The sequence below is a fragment of the Mirounga angustirostris genome, unplaced genomic scaffold (assembly GCF_029215605.1).
Source record: "Mirounga angustirostris isolate CCGP_5_RB_7025 unplaced genomic scaffold, mMirAng1.0.hap1 SCAF_18, whole genome shotgun sequence".
Lineage (NCBI taxonomy): Eukaryota > Metazoa > Chordata > Mammalia > Carnivora > Phocidae > Mirounga > Mirounga angustirostris.
Window position 1 is genome coordinate 1,693,142 of NW_026991726.1, and position 26,874 is coordinate 1,720,015.

At 50.7% G+C, this 26,874-nt stretch overlaps 1 protein-coding gene across 1 annotated transcript in view; it reads right to left on the reverse strand.

Moving 5' to 3' along the window:
- Positions 1-26,874, reverse strand: part of LOC135363080 (TBC1 domain family member 22A-like) — a 56,290-nt gene that overhangs the window by 18,740 nt on the left and 10,676 nt on the right. Inside the window, exons 3-4 of the mRNA XM_064583780.1 lie at positions 23,656-23,718; positions 9,399-9,513 (exon numbers count right to left, since the gene is read on the reverse strand). Of these exons, the coding sequence (XP_064439850.1) occupies positions 9,399-9,513; positions 23,656-23,718 (178 nt within the window). The remainder of the gene's footprint in view (positions 1-9,398; positions 9,514-23,655; positions 23,719-26,874) is intronic.

Genomic DNA, 26,874 nt, shown 5'->3' on the forward strand with positions numbered 1-26,874 from the left:
AGACAACTTTTACCTCTTCATTTCCATTCTGGATGCCTCTTGCTTCAATTTCTTGCTTAACTGCACTGACTAGAACCAGTACAATGTTGAAGAGTAGAGAATGTAGATACCCTTGTCCTGCCCCTGATCTTAAGGGGAGAGCTTTCAGTCTTTCCCAATGACTATGGTGTTAATTGTGGGTTTTTCATGGATGATCTTTAGCAGGAAATTCTTCTATTCCTAATTTGGTGAGTGTTTTAATCATGAAAATGTGCAAAATTTTGTCAAATGCTTTTTCTGTCTCAGTTGAGGTCATTATGTGGGTTTTGTCCCTTACTCTGTTAACAGGTGTATTGCACTGATTGATTTTTATATGTTGGACCAACCTTGCATTCCTGGGATAAATCCCATTTGTCATGATGCATAACCCTTTTACTATATTGGTACATTCTGTTTGTCAATGTTTTATTGAGGATTGTTACATCTATCTCTATAAGGGATATTGGTCTGTGGTTTTCTTTCCTTGTGATGTCTTTGTCTCATTCTGATAACAGGAAAATATGAGCCTTATGGGATGAACTGAAAAGTGTTCCTTCTCTTCTATTTTTGGAAGTTTGTGAAAGGGTGGTATTAATTCTTTATTAAATATTTGGTGGAATTCACCACTGAAGTCATCTGGTCTTAGACTTCTCTTTGTAGTTTTTTTAAATTAGTAATTCAGCCTCATATATATTGCTCTTATATACTAATACCAATAAACATGGTCACACACACATTGAGACAGAGAGAGAAACAGACTTATTTTAAGGAATAGGCTCACATAATTACGGGGACTGGCAAGTCTGACATTTGCAGGACAGACCAGTGGGCTAGAAATTCAGACACATTCTGTGCCTTAAGAAGAATTTCTTCTTCTTCAGGAAATTTCAGTCTTTGCTCTTAGCCCTTCGACTGACTGGATTAGCCAACCCACATCAAGCAAGATAATTTGCTTTAGTCAAAGACTACTGATTTAAACGTTAATCACCCCTAAAGTATACCATCACAGCAGTGTCCATGCTGGTGTTTAACCAAACAAGGGGCACCACTGCCTCGTCAAGTTGGTACAAAATTACCGTCATAGTCAGTTTGGGTAATCTGTGTCTTTCTAGGAATATCCCCATTACATCTACATTACCTGATTTAGAGAGCTGTTCATAGTGTTCCCTTAATGCTGTTTATTTCTAAACCCACTCATGATTTTAGTGATGTGAGTCTTCTCTTCTTCCAGGTTAATCTAGGCTACGGTTTGTCTACTTTGCTGATATTTCTGAAGAACCGGCTTTGGTTCTGTTGGTTTTCCCTATTGTTTTTCTATTCTCTATTTCATTTATTTCTACTATAGTCTTTATTTCCCTCCTGCTGTTTGTTTTGGCTTCAGTATACTCTTCCTTTTGTGGTTTCTAAAAACCGAAGAGTTAAGTTAATGATTTGATGTTCTTTCTACACCGTCATTGAAGACCACAGATTCTCTTGGAGCCTGACATAGATGTATCCCCTAAGTTTTGGTATGTTGTGTTTTCTTTTCCATTCATCTCAAAGTTACTTCTTAATCTTCCTTATGATTTCTTCTCTGACTCACTGCTTATCTCTACACATTTGCCAATTTCTTCACATTTCCTGCTATAACTGATACCTAACTAAATGTCCTTGAGGTCAGAGAGCACTCTTTGTATGACTCCCATCCTTTCAAATGTACCGAGGCTCACTTTATGGCCTGGCACGTGGTCTGGAGACTGTTCCACATGCACTTGGGAAGGGTGTGTGTCCCACTGCTGCTGGGTGCAGTGCTCCGGAGACGAGTTAGCTCAGCTGCCGTTCAGTTGCTAGTCTTCTTTCTAGTTGCTTGCTGACCTTCTGTCCAGTTTCTCACCCATCATTGAAAGCCGCATGTCACTACTTATTAAAAAGACATTTCAAAAAATGTTTTAGGACTTCAGAAAATGCTTAGATATTTAAAAAAAAAAGCAGTATTAAAATGTGCTTGCATAACATAATTGCTACCCTGTAAAAAAAAGTACATTGACACGAAGGCCAGAAGAAATTAACAAAACATGCAAGTGACACAGCTTCTGGGCCGTGGACCCATACTGTCACGGAGTTTTCTAACTTTTAACAAGAAGGCCATTACTTGGATTATCAACATGTTTGTAAATAGAAAATATGACTCCGTATGAGTCACAGGCCCTGCAAGGACGCGGCACCTCACTGTCACTGCTGGGGCTGCAAAACCAGCAGCCCTCCCGGCTCTGGCTCTGACGCCCCGATTCCCAGGGCCCTCTGCTCCCCTCGGTCCCCACAGGAACCAGAACATCCACAGGAAACTCCCTGTTCTCACGCTCTCTGGGAACAACGAAGCCATGACGAACACACACGGAAGCCATGCAGAAGACGCACCCAGCAGCCGCTCTGGTTCACGTGACCCGTGGAGAAAACAAAGCGCAATGAGAAAGACTTCAGTGCAAACAAGGGAAGTGAGGGCGGCAATTTCTGAAACGAATTCATCATTGGCAGCAGCTCTTCTTTCCCCACTGTGACCGGAGCCCAATTTATACTCCAAGAGTGGAGACAGGCAAAAGAATGACCACACCTGCTCACCGTCGGTGAATCGCAAATCCCCCGCATGATTTCCCCCACGCGGCCTGACTGGTTGTGGGGGCTGACCTCCTGCGTCAATCGGGCATTAATTACAGCCCCACAAACCCCAGTCTGTGCCAAGTGCAAATGTGTGCTGACCGTCTTCTCTGGGCAAAAGTAACGTACTGAAAAACAACCTGTACTTTTGAGATTCTGACTTACATACAGGAACATAAAAATACATATTCGTAATTTTCTTAAGTGAGTACATTGTTTATTCCAGTTCCTTTCCATATTTGCTGTCAAAAGTAATTTCCTTTAAGAAAAAATGACACACAGAATCAAGTAGATTGGAGCTTAACACAGGCTGATAATGAGAACCAATGGACAAACACCCCTTGCCATCCCAACCATTCTTCCCACAGGCCCAACCCACACACAGTCAGCCTGAGGTGTCCGTCCAAAGTGCCCCACCAGAACTGTTTCTGAATTTAATAGCACAGATGATAGGGGCTGGGGGATGCTGCTCTGTTTTTCACCCTGCTGAAAATGTTTAAAACTAAAATATAATTCTCTGCTTAAATTGTGCAATGCAAGGTGAGGGAATGGTTCTTAATTCTAAATCAAATTTAACACTGTTAAAAGGAATATGACAGTTGCCACTTGAAAAATACAGTCTTTACTTTAAAATTACAACATGCCTGGAGGGAAAAAGCCTAAAAAAAAAATCCAACAACAGTAGAAGGGTTTCATGAAATATGCTATATTATCTCAATGGAATATTATGTGCAGGAGGTAGAAATCATCTTTACAAAGATTTCTTAATGATACAGGGGAAAGCTTGCTATAAGGTTAAATGGGAAAAGAGCACAAAACAGAATTTTATACACAATATGCCCTCGACTAAGTAATTACAATGCACAAAGAAAAGACAGAGGAACTATACCCAAACAGCTGGTACCCTGGAGGGCTGACGTGGGCCTGGCCCCATCCTGCACCTGCCTGCCGGGACACACACAGGACAGGAACCAGAGTGATTAGTAATGAGCAACCGACAGGGGCCTGACACAGAGGACAGGTGGAAAAACGCAGCTCAGGCTCAAGGCTAGATGAGCCCTCCCTACCCCCGTGCAGATCTAGATGCTGGGACCCACCTGCGGACCTGAGCCTAGGAAGGAAGAAACCAGGGCCAAGTTGGCTTCCCAGCCAACAGCCCAGAGAAGAGGCCCAGGCACTTGGAGGCCTGGCTGTGGGCAGCAGGAGGCCAGAGGATGGCTCACCACGGGAAGGCACTGGAACAGGTGACACCGTGACTCCACCCGAGGCACAGAAATGGGGCCCGGGCAGATGCGAGACTCCCCCCAGCCAAGCAGCCACCCCTTGGGTGGGAAGCGTGAGTGCAGGGATGGAGAGAGAGGAGCTCCTTCCCCAGCGCTCCCTGCATGGCTGCAAAGAGACATACACCCAGGCTCCCCTTGTCAATGGTAGGGCTGTCAAAGTCAAGGACTCTGGCTCCCCGCCACACTGCCTCAGCTTCCCAGCTTCGCTATACTGAGCAGGTACTTCTACTCACACACTGAAAAGCATGTTTTCTAACTGCACGACACACACAAAAACCCCGCAGGGATCTGGCTCAGTACGGGCCCGCTGAGCTTCCAGTCTGTGCCAAGCACACTCACACGTGAGACGCCATCCTGCTTCAAGGAGCTGAAATCAACGGGGCTGAGAGGAGAGAAGGGAAACAACACGGCGACGCAGGGACGGGGCGAAACCGAGTCACGGGACCCAGAGGTCAGAAGGGACACCTGTAACTTCCACCTCATTTGAAAAATACCAAGCAGTAGCAAGTGTTGGCAAGATGTGGGCCCACAGGAACCCTCCCACGCTGCGGCGGGAACGTCCAACGGCAGCTGCCATGTGACCGCTGGGTCCACAGACACCCAGAGATGAAAGCACGTGCGTGCCACGCCTCGCACACGGGGTCACTGCTGCAGCATTGATAATAACCAAAAAGTAGACAGAACCCAAACGTCCATCAGGAGATATGTGGATGACTAGAACGTGCTGTATCCATGCAACCAGAGGTCATCTGACCACAAGAAGGACTGAAGTGCCAACACCTGCTACCTGGACGGACCTTGAACGTGCAGAAGATGCACCCAGCAGCCGCTCACACACGGGCTCGAAGCTCTTCACACAGTAACTCCCGCGGGCCTCACGGCAACCAAGGCAATGGTGCCATGCCCTCCGATTCCCACGTCCACAAAGGCCATGCACAGCTGGTAAGGGGCAGAGCCTGGGTCTGAACCCCGGCGGCCAGGCTCCAGCGCTGAACGTTACCACGGGGCCCGATGACTCACCCCCAGCAGCAGCACAGGCCTGGACTGCTGAAATCCAGACGCCAACGTAGGAGAGAGCCATAAACCTCCACCGTCAGGTCCCCGTAGACCCCTAACACATTGGTGACCGCAGGACTCTGGATAAGCACATTCAGAGCCACGCCTCTCAGCTGCCACCCCCAGGGCTACAATTCTCATCGCAACCCCCAGTGCAAACCTCTCCCCCAGCTCCAGATCAACGAGTCCGAACCCAGAATGGTCATCTCACCTCCTAAACCAGCTGCCTGTCCAGGACAATGGCACCACATCCACCTTGGACCCTAGGAACATGCCAGACTTCTCCTTCTCCTCACCCTCCGCTCCCATCAGCCTCCTTCCCCTCTACGTCAACCCCTTCACCACCTCGCCGGCCAGGCTTTCTCTCCAGTGCTGGGCCCTGCCTTCACCTGCCTCTGGGCCTGCTCCCATCAGCCCACGATGTCTCTCTATGCACACGGTCCTTGTTTTTGCTGGGACAGCGCGGGTCCTCTCTCAACCTTGTTCTAGACCTGCCTTCCTCAGGGGCCTGAACTAAGTCCAAAGTAGCAGCTACGTTGCTGCTTCCTCTAACTTCCAAAAGGTAAAATTCAAGCACCTGTCACATACCTGTTTCGAGAGGAAGGTGACATATCTACCAGGTGTGCTGGCTAGGCAGTCCTGCACACTCTGCCTGGCCTCTGGGTCAAGGATGCACTCTGCATGATCAGGCACCAAGGCGTGGCTCGGATCGAGAACGGGCACATTCACACATCGGCAAACCTAGCGTCTATGCACCTAAAGCTTCTTATCCCTAAGGCTTCAGCCCCTTAAATTCCCAAACCTTCCCGGCATCGGGCACTCTTCCACGGCGGAATTTTCTGAGCATGTCATCTACTCCCGTTATAGAACTCCACTCATGGGGACTCCCCAGGCTTCAGTGCACCCTAAATGACTGTACTTACCAGCCTCCACACCTGGACGGGCTCTGCACACTGCCACCCCACCTCTGAGATCACAGGAAGTCTCCTGACCTCCTCCCCCACCCCTCCTGAGGATGACAGCCTCCAGAGCCCACCCAAGACTGTGGGCCCATTCAGAGGGCAGTCAAGGATCCGTGCCACGTTTACGTAGGCAAGTGGTGGCTGGCATGTGCTGTGCGTGCACACACGCGTGTGCCTGTGAGCATAGATGTGCGTGTGCTAAACCTGCATCGGGGGACGCTGTGACCTTTGAAAGTGGGACCAAACGGCCTTTCCCCAGCAGTGTGAGGTGCTCCGCGAGGAGACCTGAGCCAGTGGCACACGACTCTGACCCATCCCAGCGCTGTGTTAACAGCCCTGGGAGACCGTCAGGGCCACTGGACCAGCTCCATGCTGCTCCACTTCCAGGCTACTCCTGTTCTCCCCTTGTTCCCGGCTTCCCCGTGTTCTCTGACCATTTCTTCATGCCCTGCAAGTTGCTTCCACCACTCATCATCCTGGCCAGCCTCCCCATGAAGATGAACCAACCCTCTGCAAAGGAAGCAGTCAATCTACTTGATGAGCCAAAGTCCTCCGAATCAGACCCTGTTTGTCAACCCCAGATACATCAGCCACTGTTCACTTCCCATCTCCGTCTTTTTCAAGTCACAAAACATGGCATTAAAAGGCCGCTATGTGGCAGGACCTGCAAAGTCAGGACCCCTGCTGCTCAGAAGTGGCTGCCCCTGCCTGGGACATCACAGTCGTTGGAGCTGATGCCGGATTCCCCTCCTCGCTCGTGAACCAGCAGGAGCACGGCAGGCCTGGAGCCGGGGACGTGCAACAAACCCTCCACGGGCAAAGCCCGGCTCCTGATCAGGCCCGGCAGCTCTGCCCACCGCAGCCTGAGGGCGCCTGGAGGGATCTCACACCAGGAGGGGATTCTTCTGCCCTCAATTAATGGGGACTGTTTCCCAGAGTTCAGCTTAGAAGAAAGGAAAACCAAAACAACACACGCGTGTCCTGAGGACAGAGTCATGGGCATCTTTTGGGAGGGAGGGCGCACGCGGGCTGACCCCTGTGCCATTGGGCACCACGAGCGTCTGAACGGTCATGTGGGAACAGAATGCAGACCCCAAAGTCCTGCAGGACACTCAGGGATCCAAACCACACAATCCTATGACCAGGTTTCACCCTCTGAAAGAAAAAACTGTATCTGCAAGATCTTCAATAAGCAAAGCATATAAGGTTTACCCGCTTAAAAACCCAGCCAACCAGAACACCTTCAGCCTAGTGGCTGGCAGCATGCGTGCCCCATGCCCGGGAGCTTCTGCACAGCGCCCGGGCTTCCCCGCGCCCAGCAGACTTGTCCCAGAGCTGCCGCGGGGACTCATCCTATGGGGACCGCCCTCCCTCGTCACCAGGCCCAGCATCACAGCAGGTCTTCCAGCCCGTCCACTGCACTCCCACGCTCCCTCCACACAACGCCCCTGCTCATCCCACAAGGCACAGCTGGAGCGCCACAGAGTCGTCTGAGCCCTAGGCCTGGGTTTGCTTTCCTGCACCCCATGCACCTCAAGATAACACGAATGTCTGTTTTCATTAAACTTCTTCGTTACTGGTTTAAAACCTGTCTTCCTGCTGTAACCACAAGCTCAACGGGGCAGGAACCATACTCGCTTTGCTCGCCTGTGTCCCTACCACCCTGCCGAGGACCAGGAGATGCCCTCTCGACACAGGCTGACTTGAACTGACGCGGTCTCCACACGCTGGTGCTCTGCCCAAGACCAGCACCCCAGCGCCCGCCCATGAAGGTCTTCGTGAATGACACTACCGCACAGGAGGCTGGCGGGTTGGGCTCCAGGACACTTCAACAGACCTGAGGCTTTCTAAAGTAAGGAGAGGTGGACCAGGACCGACACACGAACACTCCCAAGTGCGGATGGCAAGAGGTGAAAGAACTCACACCCACCAATCATACCTGAAAGCCAGGACCAAAAAGTAAAACATGTCCACTTAAAGACACAGCCAACTGCCAGAAATAAATGGTGCGTTTCATACAAATGTCCCCAAACCACCCCGTACATCCACTCGATGCACGTGCGCGTCCTGGTGCATGTGCACACGTGTGTGCAGGGGGGTGTCACAGGAAGGCAGGACAGAGCACAAATCCTAGCTCCTCTGGTTCTTCTCTCTTCTAGACAATGACCACCACAGTCCGTCTCGCTGACGATTCAGGCAAACCCAGTTAAGGATGGCTTGGGTCTTACGGCATGAGTTGGTGGTAAAGTAGTTGAGACAAACTTACTTACCACATTAATTAAATGGTCTATTTAACATGGAATATCAATTCTCTAATCCCATCTCAGCTGAACTTCTTCTTTCAATTAACAACCCCGAAGTCTACTGACAGGCCCTACTGTGCTAGGATCATTAAGAACATTTTCATTATCTGTCAAGGCGGGAGGAAGAAGCAGAAAGGCAAGCGCTCTCGGAGCAGGCTTCTCCCCTCCATGAGAGCCGATTAGAGACAGAGCCGTGGTGGTCCTCATTAGTTGCTTAGCAATGAAAGCCCTCCTATGAAATCAGCAACGCAAACAAAGTGTGAGAGGTTGCAATAAAATGCACTGAACGAGCATGTTCTCGTCCTCAGAGAGTAATCTGTCCCAGCCAAACCTCCTCCCTCGGATCACAACCATGATGAGAAGCTGAAGCGGCTAAAGACACAATCTCATAAAAACAAACAAATATCAAGTTGGGAAGGTTCACGTGAAGACAAATTAAAATTGGTTTTTAATAAAAATACTGCACACAAACGGCAAATCCCTCCTTTGGTTATTTATTTTTTATCCACAGATAAATTAAAGTAGATCCCACATTTATATTTTCAGAATTTTTCTAAGGCTTAACATATGTTCATAACAGGTACAGTTATATTACAGTTGACTGCTATACCATAAATGGAGAAAAAAATACACAGCACTCAAAGAGAGACCGCACTGCCCAACCTAAATCTCCGTTAAACCAATTACTTTGCATGTAATTAACATTCCCATAAAATGAACCGCTACTAACATCAAAGATAGAAAGGAGACAACGTGCTGCAGAATGCAATCAAAGCTCAGGTTTTAGCTTGTCAGCAGAACATTCAACTAACGTTCTGTCACCTTGACCCGACCCATTCAAATCCACCCTGTGAAAGCCAGCCATCAGAACAAAACCATGCTCCTCGTGTATGGTTAAAAAGAAGACAGTAAGAGTAAAAACTGCATCTTAATGTCTTCTTCAGTAGTTAAACACGTGGATTTACAGATTCTTTTAAAGCTGGCGTCAATGAGGAAACTATACTCTATTTTCAGTTGTCATTACAACATTTAACTTAATGGCACATCTCAACATTGGTGCAATGATGCATAGTAACTTGGCAAGGCCACCAAAGTTCACGTTTAATGTCTGCAGGGAAAAAAACATCATGATATGGTCTTACCTATGTGTTCGCACATGAAGACTACAAAGAAAGGAGTGACAAGATCATTAATCCCCTGAACATATCCACTGGCAGGGTGACGTATCGCCCATATAAACAATATCCTTTCAAAAATCTGCAAGAAAATTGAACAGGTGGTGAAGCAAAAGTAAACACATCAGAAACTTTAAAATGTACGCATTCTTTCCCTCAAAATACATATATACAAGCAACATTTTTCACTGTCTCTAACATTAAAAGTAAAAATGTAAACAAAGTATTAATTGCTACTTAATTTTTTATAAAATCCCCATGATCTTAATTTCTTACTGACTTAAACGCAATTGCAGTGTCTCACGGAGCCCCGGGCTCAGCCCTGCCACACGAGCTGGCTCCCACAGGAGACACTGTCCGCCCCCGCCCCAAGCCCCGCGGGCAGAGACTGCACACGGCTGCCCAGGACGTGGTCAGGTGGTACAGCAGCATCTGGCCTCTGGGTGAGTGCTCCCTCCGTGTGGAGGGATGGGAGAGCAGAGGGCCGGGCAGGCGGGCGGGCAGGTGCACCCAAGGATGGATGGGTGAATGGAGAGAAGGAAGGAAGCATGGTGGGGGGATGGGGGCTGTGGTCTGGGGAGGGGGTACATGGAAAGATGCTCTGAATTTCCCTCATATGGTAAACAGACTGTTTTAAATGAGGCAGAAGTGACATATGACATTATATTAGTTTCAGGTGTACAATATTTGAAGAGTGACTCAACATTGGTATATATTACAAAATGATCTTTTGTAATATATGTAAGTCTAATTAACACCCGTCACAGTTACAAATTTCTTCTCTCGTGATGAGGACTTTGAACATCTCTTAGCAACTTGGAGACATGCAACACAGTATTATTAAACAGTTAGCACACCGTCCATTACATCCCTGACTTACTTTACATTGACACCCCCGCCCATTGCACCCACAACCACCCCCACCTCTCCCAGCCACCCATCTGTTCTCTGTATCCATGCGCTTGGTTTGTTTAATCGGTGCACAGTTATCATCACCCAAGAGCACCTGCTCCGGCATCTTCCCATCACATACATTCCCACCAGCCGTTCCATCACCCAGGCTATGGACACAGGAATAGCTTAGCCTCCTCTCTCTCCTTGCAAGACCCTCACTGCTGACCCAGGCCTCATGCTAAGAAGGCACACGGGGCAGGCTCAATGAGCAAATGCCCAAACAGCGTGTGAATTGCCTCATTTCCAAAGAAGTCAAGCCTGTAGGGCTAACTGCGCTTGTACCCGAGGAGGTCAACCCCTTTCTGCACTGCCCTCACTCCCAAATATCACCGAGCTTGTGGTCTGCATCCCCAAATCAGCACCAACACAGCTCTACAGCAGGGGCCCTGGGGCCTAGATGGGGAAGTCTCTTAACCCAGGGCCCACGGGCAACAAGGGGCACCACCAGCCCTAGAATCCAGGCCCCCATCCACTGTGCTTGCTCCCAACAAAGAAAGTAGCCAGCACATAAGCCGGGGCACCTGGGCACAGAGCCTGTCCCAACAGGGCAGCTGCTAAGGACCTGCTGCTGAACGAGTCGTGCGTTCATGGACATACGTTCATACCTGTGTCTCATTTTACAACCGCTTTCTAGCAAGAACTAGCAAGAATATTCAAACAAGAGCAAAAGACCAAAACCACTCAATACGTGGCATCATTTGCCATTTCTCTTGTGCAAACACGACGTGGCGGACACCGTGCCGCCACACTGGACGCCCTCTCCCTGGTGACACTGGAAGCAGCACTCGACCCGTCACTGCAGTGGCATGGTGGTCAGACGGGCACGCAGGGCCCATGCAGGGGAGGACCCCTCTCGCAGACCCTAGCCACCACCCCCCCGCCTCCGGGCAGCCACGCAGCAGTCACGGCCCTGCCCGGCCACCTGGGCACAAGGAAAGCCCGGGACAGTGTCCCAACCCTTTCCTCGCCGTGGACAGGGTAGGGACAGGCTGAGCAAGCGAGGGCACAGTCAGCGCCGAGACCGCACCAGGGACAGAGAATGGGCAGGACCAGGCTGCATGAGGACAAGCGGGGGCAGTGCCCAGCAGGACAAACTTGTGACAGTTCACCACAGAGCAGTGCAGAGCCGTGAAAGTCAGCTAAGCATCTCCTCACGAATAAGACCCCGAAGCTCACTGGCCGGTTTCTACCCCACACTGGAAAGTTCTAGCAAAGACAACCAGGAAGATGGGGAATTCCCGTGCATGCACGCTCAGTCACAACGTGGCCAGGAACAGTGGAGCCTGAATAGCGGAGGTGCATCCCCACCGTCAGCTCGGGCAGGCCCCCAACCGGAGACCCACAGGTAAGACAATGGGGCCAAGCGAGGTGAAAAGTACCCGCTCTGGCCCATGCCTCCCTGGTGGAGTGTGGCTCCTTCAATTCCCAGCACGGCCTTCATCCCCTGCACAAGGCGATGCTCGATGGCCCCAAGAGCACCCAGGATGGGATCAGGCCACTCCTTCGGCCATTCTTCGCATGGCCCTTGTCCCCTCTACAGGGCTACCCTCAAGACATGGCAGCGGGGCACCCAGAGATGGGGTCAGCCTACTCTGAAAGAAGCTCCCGGGCTGGGCACCCGAGCAGGGCACCACAACAGAGAACCACATGGTGCAGGGCACTGTCTGCGGCACCCTCCAGGTGACCCAAGGCAGGGAGCAAGGGCCTCTGTGGTCGCCACACGACAACCAGGCCTGAGGAGGGCTGGGAACAAAGGACAGCGTCAGCCCCCCACCACGTGGGTGGAAAGGCTCCACAGTGGTACACACTGCATTCCGGAGGCCACTGAGAGCAAAGGAGAGATGGAGGAGTGCCTTGAGGACAGGAAGGCGTCACTGGGGACAGCCCTGGATGCCACAGTGCAGTACGTGGGCGTCAGTAGGCAACCTAACCCCAGGAATGACAACGCTAGTGTGATCACGTAGTTGCTAACATCGATTCAATGCTACTGTCCTGACCACCTTCACTAGCTCATCCTCCTCTACACGTGGAGGCAGGTATGATTACTACCCCTTTCAGACGAGGTGGCGGACAGACCCCGGATGGCTCTGTGCCTCCCCCCACCTCCTGGTGTACGCGCTCTTGTGTGGCCCCTTCCCCTTAAGTGTGAACAGCCCTGCACCCTGCTTTGCACAGGGGATGGGATGTGCAAGATTATGTCACAGAGGACGACAACCGTCCTGCTGGGAGACGCTCTCCCTGCTGACTTCAAGGACACAGGCTCCCACACTGTGAGCTGCATAAGGAAAGGGCCGTGTGCCCAGGAACTGAGGGCAGCTGAGAAGCAGCAAGGAACCCGGGCCACAGCTCCACAGCCTACCAGCAACCGAATCCTGCCAGCAACCACGTGGGCCTGGAAGCGGCCCTTCCCCAGTCAAGCCTCAGATGCGTCTGCAGCCCAGACCACACCTGATTGCCACTTGGGGAGATCCTAAGACATGCCCAGACTCCTGACCCACCGAAACTGCGGGACAACAAATAGGAGTAAGTGTGTGTTGTTTGAAGTGCTAGTTTTGTGGTGATGTCGTTACACGGGAACAGGTAACTCATACAGATGAGAAAGCTCAGGCAGCCACAGGGTAAGCAATTCACCCAGAGCAGCAGAGCCAGGAGTCCACGCTGGTATCTGACTAAACGGGGGTCTTGTGAGGCCTACAAAATGCCACCACCGATCTGCATTAGTACATATGCTTTCATATGCAAATCAAAAACGAGAGACCACCAAAAAATTATAACTATATGGTAAGAAAGAAACAGCAAGTCAATGAGCTCCTGCTGAGCAAACTACATCTAAACTTGATTTCCACCTGTCCGAGGCCTAGCAGGGACCTGGTCATCAGAGGGGCCTGGTGTGTACACATGCATGTACACAGACACGTGAGATGTGTGCACAGGTGTGAGGTGCGTGTGCCCACAGATGTGTGGTACCTGTGTGCGGGCAGGTGTGTGGGGCACGTGCGTGTGCACTGGAGGAAAAGCCAGAGCTCAGGGCACCGAAATCTCCTTTCCTGCTTTGCAATCTCACTATCCTGGGGGAGTGGTCATGTCAGCAATGGACCCCTCCCAACCCTGTCACTAAGCCCCAGACTTTCAGAGCACTTGGCTATCGCTCACTCGCTCTCTCTCTCTCTCTCTCTCTCTCTCTCACACACACACACACACACACACACACACAGACTTTCTGGACGAAGCGGCAGGACCCCCTCCACTTCCTGCAGGCCTGTCTGTGGCCACCCTTCGGCAGCACTGTGCTGAGGTGTGCTGAGGACAGAGACCACGCCCGGGCCTGGGCGTCCACTCGGACTTCTTCAGGGGCTCGCAGCCCCCAGCACGTCATCTGCCAGAGGTCCAGGGGGTTCAGTGACCGCAGCGGGACAGGTGCAAGCAAGGCTGCTCACACGGGGCGGCTGGAGGGAGAGGCGTGCTGAGCCAGGGGAGAGAGCCCTCACGGCGCGCTAACTCAGGATTAAGTAATGTGCTGTCAGTTTAAGTAGCACTATCATCTGCCAAGGGACAATAAAGACAGGATGCGCCGCGTGTAAGGACAAGTTTAGTGAAGACACAGGATGATGGGAAATGGCTCAAACAATGAATACAAATTGGGTCTTACTAGCCGTTAAAGTTCTGTTAACATTCCTGATGTGCTTGTCTAAAGAGTCGGAATTCATTAAAAGTAGTTCAAACTTGAAACTCTTCCCAAAGTATCTTTTCTACGAACCAGCTTACACTCAGGAACAGTAATAAAAGAGTTGTTACTATCTGTCACCACCGGGGCTGAAAAAATGCAAACGTGGCAGGCATTCCCAGCTCATTCGCTCGCCAGACATCAGACGCCTGAGCATCAAGAAAGGATTCTCCTAAAAAACCTCAAAGCACATCCCTGCACAGAAGGCTCCCGGGAGGGCTCGAGAGGTCCCCGTCTTCACTCTGCAAACATGCCATGCCCTCATGGATCCCCAAGGCAGGACCCGGCCAGCACCGCGGGGCGCTCCAGTTGCTGAACCACTCTGTGGTCTAAAACACGAAAGACACTAAACCCAAGAAGGCCACTGTGCCCGTGAGGACTTACAAAAATCTGATTTCAGAAATCTGAAAACACTCTACCATATGCATGACCCACACACAGCACACAAAGCACCATGGAGATCATTTCTGTGCAAGGAACATCATCATCCACAGTTCTGCTGGGAGGACTGGGGGGCTCGCATCCCTGGAAACCCAGGAGCAATGTGGCCCAGAAAGAAGTTACCACAGCACAAGCTTTTGCAACTTGATCCAAGGAACACCAGCCCCATATGAATTCTAACACCTGATGAATGACACCAAGTAAGAGCCCGTAACAGATCTAACATGTGCACTAAAAGGCAGCCACCTATCACACAGAATAGCCGCCGGACATACCAAGACGGCCCCTGATGATTTATCACGATGTTAATTAATAACGTAGAGCTCTCTTAAAGCAAGCAATGAGGCCGAGTGTGGTGTGGGAATTACCTGACACTCACCTCCTTCAAACATGGCAATTTACGCCCCACGTTCTGAGCTCGAGACAAGTGTTTAATAGGTTAGTAAAGGCACAGATGTCTCGCTACACTCAAAACACTTTCAAACAGAACAGCGCAGTGTCACTATTACCAGACCAAAGATTCAACACAACAACCACAGCTACACGTCCAAGCGTTGTGAAGAAACGGGCTGGTCAGAAAAAAGCATTTTTCAAATTCAGGAGCGACCAGACTTCCCTTCTGGCGGTGCGGCTCACCAGATGGCCGCTGACCTGCTCCCGCCAGGCCCTGGAAAAATCCACCCCCAACAACCAGACTTACTTCCAAAAGATACAGTCCCTCAATCCACCACGTTAAGAGAATAAGGGCGCAAAAATATTCTCGTATCAGATGACGGGGGAAGGACTTGTTAGACCTCAACAACCATTTATGACTTCAACACCACGAGCAAGGCAGCACCCCTCACATGACAAACAGCATCTGTAAGGCTTAGAGTAACTACCCTAAGTCAGTGTAATGTGAACAGGCCTCCCGTTATGATCAGGACCGACACCGGGATGCCTGCTTCCCCCACTGTCCTCAGCATTATGGCAGGAGTTTTCGCCAGTAAAACAAAACAAACAGAAAAGAAAAAGAAACTGCCATTATCCACAAGTAATATGATTACCTTCTCTAAAACCTCAACCACATCCACACACAAAACATGAGAACTGATGAAAGAAGTTAGTAAAATGTGCCAGATAGAAGATTCACTGACAAAAGTCAACAGCCTTTCTAGAGAGTATCCAAAGAAGGCAAGAAAGAAAACATTATTTAAAAATAAAAGATCCAGGGCGCCTGGGTGGCTCAGTCATTAAGCATCTGCCTTTGGCTCAGGTCATGATCCCAGGGTCCCGATGCGGGCATCGAGCTCCCTGCTCCGCGGGAAGCCTGCTTCTCCCTCTCACGCTCTCCCTGCTTGTGTTCCCTCTCTTGCTGTGTCTCTCTCTGTCAAATAAATAAATAAAATATTTAAAAATAAATAAATAAAAATAAAAGATCCAGAGAACTAAAGAAATGCAAAAACAAAATGTGAATTCTCTCCAACTGATGGGCAGATTCAATGTGATTTCTAGGATTTTCATGAAACTAACGAGCTGATTTTACATTTTCACGAATGGCCCAGAATGAGGCACGGGCAGCCTGGCCTGCAGGACGGCAAAACCACAGAAGCAAGAAGAGGAAGCCAGCAGAGGGACAAACGGACAGACAGACGAGCAGAATGGATGACAACCCACACGGAGCCCACATACGTATGGAATCCTGATTTAAGACCGAGCCGATCCATGGGTGGGGGCACAACTGCTTATCCACGTGGGGAACGTGTTCAGAAATCAGACTGCCACATCAAACTCCACGCACATAAAGTCCATTCCAAACAGATTATGGCTCTAAACCTAAAGGACAGAACTTTAAAACTCTTGGAAGAAAGATTCAGACTTCTTTGAAATCATGAGGTTAAACAGAATGTCTTAAGATGCAAAAAGGCGGGGCACCTGCGTGGCACAGTCGGTTAAGTGTCCGCCTCCCAGTTTAGGCTCAGGTCATGATCTCAGGGTTGTGAGATCAAGCCCTGTGTCAGGACCCATGCTCAGCACAGAGTTTGCTTGAGTTTCTCTCTCCCCCTCCCTCTTCCTCCCCCCAAATGCGTGCATGTACGCTCTCTCTCTCTCTCACTCAAATAAATAAATCTTTAAAAAATAAAAACAGATGGGGCACCTGGGTGGCTCAGATGGTTAAGCGTCTGCCTTCGGCTCAGGTCATGATCCCAGAGTCCTGGGATCAAGTCCCGCATCGGGCCCTCTGCTCCTTGGGAGCCTGTTTCTCCCTCTGCCTCTCTCTCTGTCTCTCATAAATAAATAAAATCTTTAAAAAAAAAAGAAAAATTTTAAATAAAAAATAAAAACAGATGCAAAAAGGCATAATCATAAAGGTGAAGACCAGGGAACTGGCTACAGTAAATTGAATGTCTACTCACCATCAGGGTGAAGAACAACCCACTACCGGAAGGGAGATGCATGTATCCATATGCATCCAAAACAGAATTAGCACCCTCAACAGATTGGCAACTCCTTTAAATCAACAGAACAAGCTAACAAACACCCCATAGAAATATGGAACAAAAGCATTTCACAAGAGAAGAAACACAAATGGCCAAGAAACCTATGAAAAAATACTTGACTTCATGTGCACTTAAGGGAGTGAAAGTCAAAAGCCCAGCAGGCCACCACTTCATGTCCACAGCCAGGGCAGGGGGCTCGGCCTGACAATCCCAAGTGCAGGTGAGGGATGGCGCTGGGCACTCTCCCCAAGACCTCCACCCAGTGTCAGCTGTGCACACTGCGCCAGCCCCCAGGACCCCTCCCCGTACACACGCCAGAGGCACTCTCTATGCGCACACTGGGCTCACACAGGAACGTGCACAGCGACGTCCTGAGAAAACACACAGGAGTGAAAATGGCCAGAATGCCCAAGCGGCATGAGACCGGAGGGATCAACACACACACCAAGCAGCAGAGAACTATGCGGCACCGAAAAATGAATGCCACCCACAGGCACCAACACATAACCCTGAAAACCAAATGCTGTGACATAAAGAGCAACCACAGATATATTTAGAATGATCCCATCACAAAATAGAAACTAAAAAGGGTAAAAATATATATATGCATATAAACACATGATAAAACCAGACAGCAAAGCAAGAGAATGGTCAACCAAAATTCAAGAGAATGGTCACTTGCTGGGAGACAGGGAGGTGTTTGGGGAGGGCCAGAGAGGGGCCTTCACAGACACTAGCTCTTGCTCTTTCTTCAGCTAACAGTGGGCGTCTGTAAGTTAATGCTTACTCGTGTCTTTGAATTTGAACATATATGTTATAGAAATCCTTCTGCTCTGATATGTTTTGCCATAAAAACAGAGACAGAAAAGGAAAGATCTATGGATCAGAGCCCCGATATATATACCAGGAGAGTTTAGCGAACTGATTATATAACAAATAAGTACTTCAGGGCCTCTCACAAACGCATCCCCACCTCTGTGGAGGGAATGGCTCAATTATGACCCAAAGGAAGAGACGAGGAGGAAGAAGCCGCAGAAAGGGGAGCACTGAACACGCCCAACACCTGCAGGACCCTCCAGTGTCACCTCTCCTGTGGGAGGACCTGCAGAATACCCACACGGGAGGAGTGTGTGATTTAATGTGGCATCATTCAGCCACCGTGCCACACGCCAGGCACCACCACAGGGACCGCAGGAGGAAGGGGTCCCAGGCCCCGTTCTCACAGTCTGACGAGACCAAGCCAGGAGCTCAGCCATGGCCAGAATCCTGGCAGACAGCTCACAGATTCGCTGAGTTGACCCAACAGACCCCTGCCAGGCAGCCGGGATGGAAGACACCAGCGTGCAGGCTGCTGCGCCTCCGAGCGAGGTCGCATGGGACAGAGACTCTGAATGGGCTGCAGCAGGAAACTCGGGCACTGCCGGGCCCACCGTGGCAGGAGCAGGTGGGGCTGACCTGGCCAGCTCAGGCCTGGGTCTAGGGGTCAGCCACGCAGAGCAGGCTGCTGAGGAGTCCTCCATGGGCAAATGCCAGGTACCCACTTGGATGTGGCCCCAGATCGTTGGTGGCCAACCCCAGAGCCTCCAGAAGCGGTCTTCCTCCAGCTACTACCGGCCCGGCCGGGGGCAGGGGGCAGAGCCCACGCGTCTCCATACAAGAGCACAGGAAGTGCACGGCCGCGGGCAGGAGCCCACTCTGAACGTCCCCTGTGCTCCGCTTCTATGTGCCTCCTAGAAAATGTCCATCCTTCAGGGCCATGGAAAACTCATCACCCTAATTCTAAAAACTGTACATAAATAATGTGGCTTAAAAAGCCTGCATGTTTCATTATCCTCTGTGTCTGTTTAAATGTAATGAGACATCACTTCTGCATGGCTAATTGGAAAAAGCATCTTATTTCCCTAATTTGTGAAACTGCTCTAAGAAGCAGATAACCAGAGGGCAGAAAATGTAATAACCACGGAGGCAAAGTCACTCAGTAGATGATGAACTTCTCAGGAGAAAAGGCCCAGCAGCGATATTTGAATATGGTTCTTGTAATAAACTCACTGCACCCACCATAGTAGCCACAGGGCCACCGGTCCGAATTCATATTTTTTTAATGTAACAAATCTAGTTTGTTCAATACTGAGCAAAAGATTAAAAAAAAAAAAAATCAAAAAAACAGGGAGCCAGAAAGTTATGAATTTTACTTTCAGACAACAACATTGGATAAAAACATTATCAATTTCAGCAAAATCTCCTAAATCCCATGAGGTTCCAGGAGATGCTCCAGGCACCCAGGACACAGCCAGGGCCCAGCCCGGCCCTCAGGAGCGGACAAACAGGAAGAGGGAGTCGTGTCATAAACAAAAAGTCACACACAATCCCACAGGAAGCGCCGCGAGAGGGTCATCAGGGACTGTGCCTCTGACAAGACCACCTTCCAGTAAGATCTGAAGGCCCAGAGGGAACCAGACACTCACTCGTCACAGGTGAGAGAAAGAGGCATCTGGTCAGCTGTTCATCGACAAGTAGCCGTGAATAGCGGCTCCGGGACACACGCTGCCTCAGGCACTGGAGCTAGAAGGTCTGCTTTCCTCCTGGGACCCATTCAACCTGGGGGAGGGGCGGTAACCTCCTGACAAAGGCCACGGGCTACCGCTGAGCCTCTGCTTCCCGGCTGGGAGCGCCTGGGCGATGGCCATCCGGCCCTACACCATCCACTCTGCTCATTTCAAGACCTTCCTATCAGCAGTTAAACAAGTCCCAAGGCCTCCAAATCTAGCTGAGCTTCCATAAAATAGGGATTTCCAGGGTGAGCTAGCCCCAGGGACAGGCAAGCAAAAGGTCTGAAAAGCAATTCAATAGTGAGCAAAAATGGAACAGACACATCATCAAAGATCTACACATGACAAATGAGCATCTGTAAAAATGCTCAACATCATGAGTCATCAGGGAACTGCAAATTATAACCCCATAGATACATTACACACCCGCTCAAAACTGGCGAGAATTAAAAAGGCTGGCAATACCGAGTACTGACAAGGATATGGAGCAAGACTCTCACGCCCTGCTGGTGCGAGTGTAGACTGGGACAGCCACTATGGAAACTAGGTTGTCAGTTTCTCATGAAGCAGATGCACATTCACGTCCCATACAACCACCCTTCTGCCATGTACTCAGCACAGAGGGGACACAGGGGCCTTCGCTAGCACTCTGCAAGGTTTACAGCAAATCTGCGATGACCCCACTTGGGAAGAGCCCGAGTACTCATCGAGTACTGGCCAATGGGTAACCACACTGAGGTATACACCCAGACAACAGAGTCCCACTTGGCAGTGACATGTGACAATGCGAACGAGTGTCTGAGCACCAAGAGAGGCCACTCAGGCAAGGCTGCAATTCGTGTGATTCCATTTGTAAGACATTCTTAAAAAGTAAACCTCGAGAGCCTGAAAGTGGATGAGTACTTCACAGGGGCATGGGGTGGGGACGGGAGGCTGACAGCAAAGGGAACTTTTCAGGGTGATGGAAATGTTCTAGATCATGATTCAAGTGGTTGTCATATTGCTACATACAGGTATCAAACCAATCTAATTGCACACTTCAAAGAGGTGAATTTTATTTTATGTCCGCTAGACCTCAGTGAAGCCACAGGAGGAAGAGGACGGGGGGAGGTGGAGAAGGACCACCAAAGCAGAACCAGACCTCGCCTGCTGAGTGAATCAGGGAACATGGGGACAGATGGGGGGAAATGCCGAAACCCTTCTTCCCGAGCAGTCAGAAGCCCCAGCCTTCGGGGAGGCACACGGACCAGCTACAATCGGAGTGACATTTTCCCGGTACCATACACCAAGGACAAGCCATGACTCCGTTCTGGCCACGGGATGTGAGAAGCACTGTGAGCAACTTCTACAAAAGGTGGAAAGGGAGGGGCACGACCTTCTGTGCGTGTTGTCCTTCATGCTGCTCAAAGACAAACGTGATGCAGAGAGCTAGACAGAGCGGCCAGCGGGGACCATGAGGGGGAGGCCAAGCACAGAGGAGCAGCCACCCCACGGCCAGCAAGCCCGTGCCTGAGACAGGAACACCCTTCTGTGCGGTCAGGCCACCAACTGACTGTTGCAGAAACCCCTGAGCCAAGCCTCCATAACGTCAGAAACTAGAACCGGGTCTGCCTACCGCCGATCACAAGGCCATACTTTTCCTAAAGCCCCTTGCTTATCACCTCACTCCCTGCACACCCAGAGCTGGGCCCAAATGGCCCTCTCCTGCATGTGGCAGCCTGCCTGAGCCCCACGTCCTCCCGGGGAGCCCAGCAGCCCCTTGGGTAGCACTGCCCTGCTGAGCGGGGGCCTAGGCAGGGTCTGCAGCTCCAGGGGATGCACACGAGCCCAGAGCAAGAAACTGTTTAACAGAGAGACCGGATGCCAGGGAAGAGGCGCCTCAAAACAATGGGACCAAGGTCCCAGGACGTCAGAGACAAGTAGACCAATCAACACCAACTGCGGCTGTGAGCTCAGCTCTGCAAGGAAAGTGTCAAGTGTTGGGTAAAATATAAAAATGAAATAAACCAAAGGTCTATGGCTGACTCCACCTTCCATTAAATAAGTAAAAAAGAGATAACAATATCTTATCTCTTGTTTCCCAGATACAGTAAGTACAACTGCTGAAGAAGACAATCAAAAAGAAGTGTCTCAAAATGAATACTTCTGTGGAAGACTAATTTTCTCCTTTTGTGTTCTATAATCTAGAAGTATTTTTGCTTTCGTCATCCAGGATTTTTGTTCAACAAACTTACCAAACATACAAGAGACAGCAAAGTTTAAAAGTGCATTTAGGGGAGCAATCAAGATGAAAGAAAATACTTCAAACGGTAAAAAAAAAAAAAAATCCATTTTAAAGAGATACTGTTTATAATAGCAACAAAAAATATGATAATTAAGAATGAATCTAATAAAACACACACAAGACCTTTTATGGAGCCCATTCTAAAACTACACTGAAACGGCCTAGAACATGGAGAATCCACACGTTGGTGACAAGGGAGACTGTGATTCACGAAGACGTCCATCCTCCCAAACTGGTCTCCAGACTCTGTGCAGCTCCCACCACACGACCAGCAGACAGTAAACACCAACGGGGCACAGAGAAGCTGGGGACATCTGACCGTGAGGCTCAGGTGGGCGTGCAAGGGCCTGAGGCCTACCAGCGAAGGGGGGGTTGGGGCTCCGCCCGCGGGGCCACTCAGGACACAGCTGGACTCACTGGCCGGTGTGGTGTTGAGGGAAGACACCTTGAATCCTGGGCCAAAACAGAGACCACGGAAACACGTGTACAAGTGTGAGGACGAACACCAGAAAGGAGGCTGCGAACACGGGCAGACGAGGTGGAGGCCACGCACGAGGCCGGGCCCGGCAGGTCCCTTCATGGGCAAGTTCCCTGGATGCCTACCTCACATCATGCACAGCAGGCACTGACAGATGCACGGAACATCTGAAGAGATGGAGAAGCTCGACCACATGGAAACAAGGAACTTCTGGTCCCCAAAAGCCGCCAAGAAGGACGTGAGAAGCAGCCACGGCGTGGAAGAGGATGCGTGTGACCCGCGAAATGACAAAGATTTAGAATCCTTAACATACAAAGACCAGCAGCCGATAAAAAATTAGATCAACAACCCAAAAGAAAAATGGGCCAAAGACAGAAACAAGCATCTCACAGAGGAGGGAAGGCAGGGACCCATAAATCCAGGAAGAGGTGCTCGCTGCCACCTGGAAAAAGAGACACGCAGACGAAGGCCACCACAAGAATGCCCGCCAGAGGGATACGAAGTGGGAAGTCCTGGCAGGGATGTGGAGCACGGCACTCACACTCCGCAAGCGAGCTCTCGAGGAGCCCAGCCCACCTGGGAGCAGCGGACACCATCCTGCGGGCTCAGGAGGCTCACACCCCAGCACACAACTAGTTCACGTCTACAGCAGTGCCCCAGAGAAACTCCTGCCCATGGGCACCTGCGAGAAAGTGCCTGAAGGTCCCGAGCACAGAACATGAGACCCCACCCAAATATCCGGCAACGGGAAAAAGGTCGCAGAGAGTGCGCGATATTTAAATGATGGATTGTTACACAACTGGACACAAGATTGGATGAATCTGAGAAAATAACACGGAAGAAAACCACAAGCTGCAGATGGACAAGGCTACTGGAGAAAGGATGCGGCCCCCACTGCTTCCTGGAGAGGGACTGACCACAACACCACACGACACACGCTGAGGTCGTGGGGAGTCACAGAGTCAGGAGGTCGGTCATGTCCTGGGGCCCTTTGAGAGCAGTGTGAGAACTGGGAGCAGCTCCAACACAATGGGTCCAACGCGAGTGGGGTTCCCGGTCCTCAGTGGGGATGGACACGAGGGTACGCTCTATCTGCACACGCCTGTATCCTTTATATGTCTCAATATTACACACAAAATATTTTAAGAACAATCTGCGGTTCTTGTCCGGGACTATGTTCACAAGGGCTACCCCCAAACCTGTGGTGGGTAAGCACCCCAACTGCACCAACCATCTCACTAGTTCTGTGGGAACCCGCCACCCCGACGGAGGAAACACCCTCCCCACAGGCATTTCCAGATCCCCGGCTCTTACCTCTGTCACTTTGGGTTGAAGTATTAATGCTTCTGGACTCATTCGAGGGATGTCTATATGGATCTGGAGATGCAGGAGAAAGATGTATTACTTTACAAGATGACAAATGTCATTATAAGCATGTGCTTAAAATAGCAACCCTGAACAACAGCAATGAATTTACTCTGGACTCTAAGCTGCCCCCACTCTGAAAACACGAATTCCTTACATCACCGAGTTCGGCTCCAGAGGAGTTGGCCAGTTCTACCTGAATGGGGCTCCCTAAGTCCCAGCGTGAAGGCTTGCCTGACACTTCCCGACCAAACAGTTGCTGCTCTGTGATTAGGAAGAGAGCGGCCCTCAGCTCTTCAGCAACATAATCCATAGCAATTAGTAAACATTGATTTCCAGGCTCGGACACGGGGAGCACTTCAGGGGCATCGATAGTGTACAAGTTCTCGGCGGTGACAGCTTCTTCGTGGCACCCAGGCCACATTCTTCACTTCACAGAGTCCGTGGGGATCCAGGGCACTTCTCAAAGGAAGCACTTGAAAACCACTGCTGGTGTTAGCTGATCCCTACTTGGCCCCCGACTGACCTGAGTCATCACGAAGGCCCCCACTCTGCACAGGAAAACACCTGCCGTTCAAGCAGCAACCGAGTAAGAGCGTTCAGGCCTTGAGCCGGCATCACAGGCTGGCTCCCAATATCCCACAGGAATATCTCCCACTGGCCAACACGGTCACCATCCCCATCACCCAGGGAAAGGTCTGCTGAAGGAAGACGTGCACATTTTAATGCCAAGAGGGAGTCTACGATTCAGGTCCATCCCCCTGTCTTCGTACGTGACCACAAGGATCCTACTATCCACAGGACCAGGACGGTGTCCTCACTCTGCCTTATTAGCGCTGCAGCCTTGGCTACAGTACTCAGGCCCTGCGGCTCGGCGTCCTTGTCTAGAAGGTGCCTGCCATACCTCAAAGGGTGACTGGTGAAGAGAGCACAAGGTGGATCGACAGCCTAGGGACCCCCGCCAACCACACCGTTCTGCAGCGTGGGGGCTGCTTCCCCACTGACGGGCTCCTGCCTGGGGCTCTTCCCTCAGGGGAGAACCCGGAAACCAGCAGCCCCTCAGCAGCACCCAGCCAGGGGAGAGAACCGGGAGGGAGTTGGGGGCCAGTGGACTCAGCATTCGGGGAGCACAGTCCATGGGCAGCAATGAAGGACAATGGGAAGGAAAATGAGAGTAAGGAGCCAGACAAGAGCAACACAGGAAACGATGAGCCCCAAGCCCTCTGAGCGACCCGGGGAAGATTGAGGAAGCAGAGACATGCGTGCGACCCGATGTGCGAAGGAGGCCTGCGGGCAGCGGGGCTGGGAGGGAGGGGTGAACCATCCAGCCTAGGGGGCCCGAGGATTCCAGCCCGACACAACCCCTGCACCAGGGCATCCTCGAGGGCCACCCTGAGAACACTGCCCTCATGCCATCGTACTCAGGCACACGTCTGCCCCCCCTTACACAAGAGCTGCCCGTCATGTGCTTTCTGAGTGGACAGGACAGCAGGCACCATAACTCCGCCCACCGTGGTCTGTGCCAACAGGAGGAGGAGGTCCAACCTGAGAGGGGGCGCTGCACAAGGCTGGGCACAAGGGGCTCTGTGGACCCCTCCAGGCCACCTGCTCCCCACGTACAGGGCTGAGATGTAGGGGAGGCCCAGACGGCTGCAGAACTCCTCCCTCCTAGGGAGGACACACCGGATGAATCTCGAATCTGACCGACTCGGTGTGCTCTGGGCATGACGTCTTCCACCAGACACTAAGCACACGGACAGAGGACACAGAGGGATGTAAAAGCAGGCCACAGCCCCGTACTCCTGCCACCTCCTGGCAGTGTGGGAGGGCGGGGCAACCACCAGGAGCAGGCAGCAGGGAGACAGCAGGTGCCCGAGCCCCAGACCAGCCCAGGCTCTGCCTGGACAGAACAGCGTGTCGGAGACAGGAGCCGCAAAGACAGGACGGGGTCCACCTCCAGCAGGCGGGTCTGCAAAGCCAGCAAGCCAACCAAACTGCCACAGGCTGCGTTGTTCTCAGCTATATTAATGTAGACCCATTCTGGGAGTTTGCAATAATATGGAAGCTTTTTATTACCCATCATAGTAACTGAATAAAGATGCATGTAACCCATTTTTTATTAACTTTCCCTTATGAAATTCATAATAGAACACAGCTTGGTAACTCTTATAGATAGATGCTGGTATCATCCTTTGGAAGTCTTTCTCTTGAATGAAAATTCATGAGGAACATATTCAAAACAATACCAAATTGGCCCATTCCCTAAAATTAGTGAAGTGTAAAGAAAAACCGGGTAACCTAATATTTCCCTAACCAAATCCAAATGCAACCTCTCTCAAATCAGTTTCTCGTGCCCTCGGAGCCACTGAGGCGAGGCTGAGGATGAGCCAGAGGCAGAGGGCCCCGAGGCAGAGGGGCCCCGCCCCAGGAGGCAACAGAAGTGAGTTCCTGCCCTCTTCTGGGTCCTCACTCTCAAGCATGACAATCCTCCAAGCTCCACTGTATCCCATCCGTGAGGAAGATATTCCCCCAGAATCCATTAACCTTGAAGAACGTCCAGTTATCAGTCAGAGGGAAGACCTGTCTTTGGAGCTTTCTAACAGATCTATACCGAAATGACAGAGAGATGTGGACAGCCCACATCTGAGGCAGAAAAATTCGGCAAGGCTCCTTCACCTCGAAGAAGGATTTCCAAAAGGAAATATTCAGTACTGACAAGTCTCAGGAAAGTCAGAAGTTGATTTCAGAAACAGAAGGCAGGGCTACCAGTTCAGAACGACCTTTTTATTTAAATGCAGCACAAAAATAAGAGAATGAATGAATGCAGCACAAACCATTCTGAATTCTCACATATTACAAAGACAGTGAGAATTACAAAGCCCTCAAAAAGCTATTCTAATAGCAAATTCTGAATGTATTGTGAACTGTAAATCAATTTTAAGTACTTTTCCCATTATAGACACCATCTGTCAATGGACTGTTCAAGAAGCCGTAATGATACCCATTTTGAATTAAAGTGAACAGCAAGAACGATAAAGTGGCCACACGTGTTGCTATGGACTGAGCTGTGTGCCCCCAAATCCAGCTGACGAGCACAGCTCTTGTCCATCCAAATCCCGTCCCCCAGTGCCCCAGGGGGCCCTGCGCCCACGAAGCCCACAGAGACTC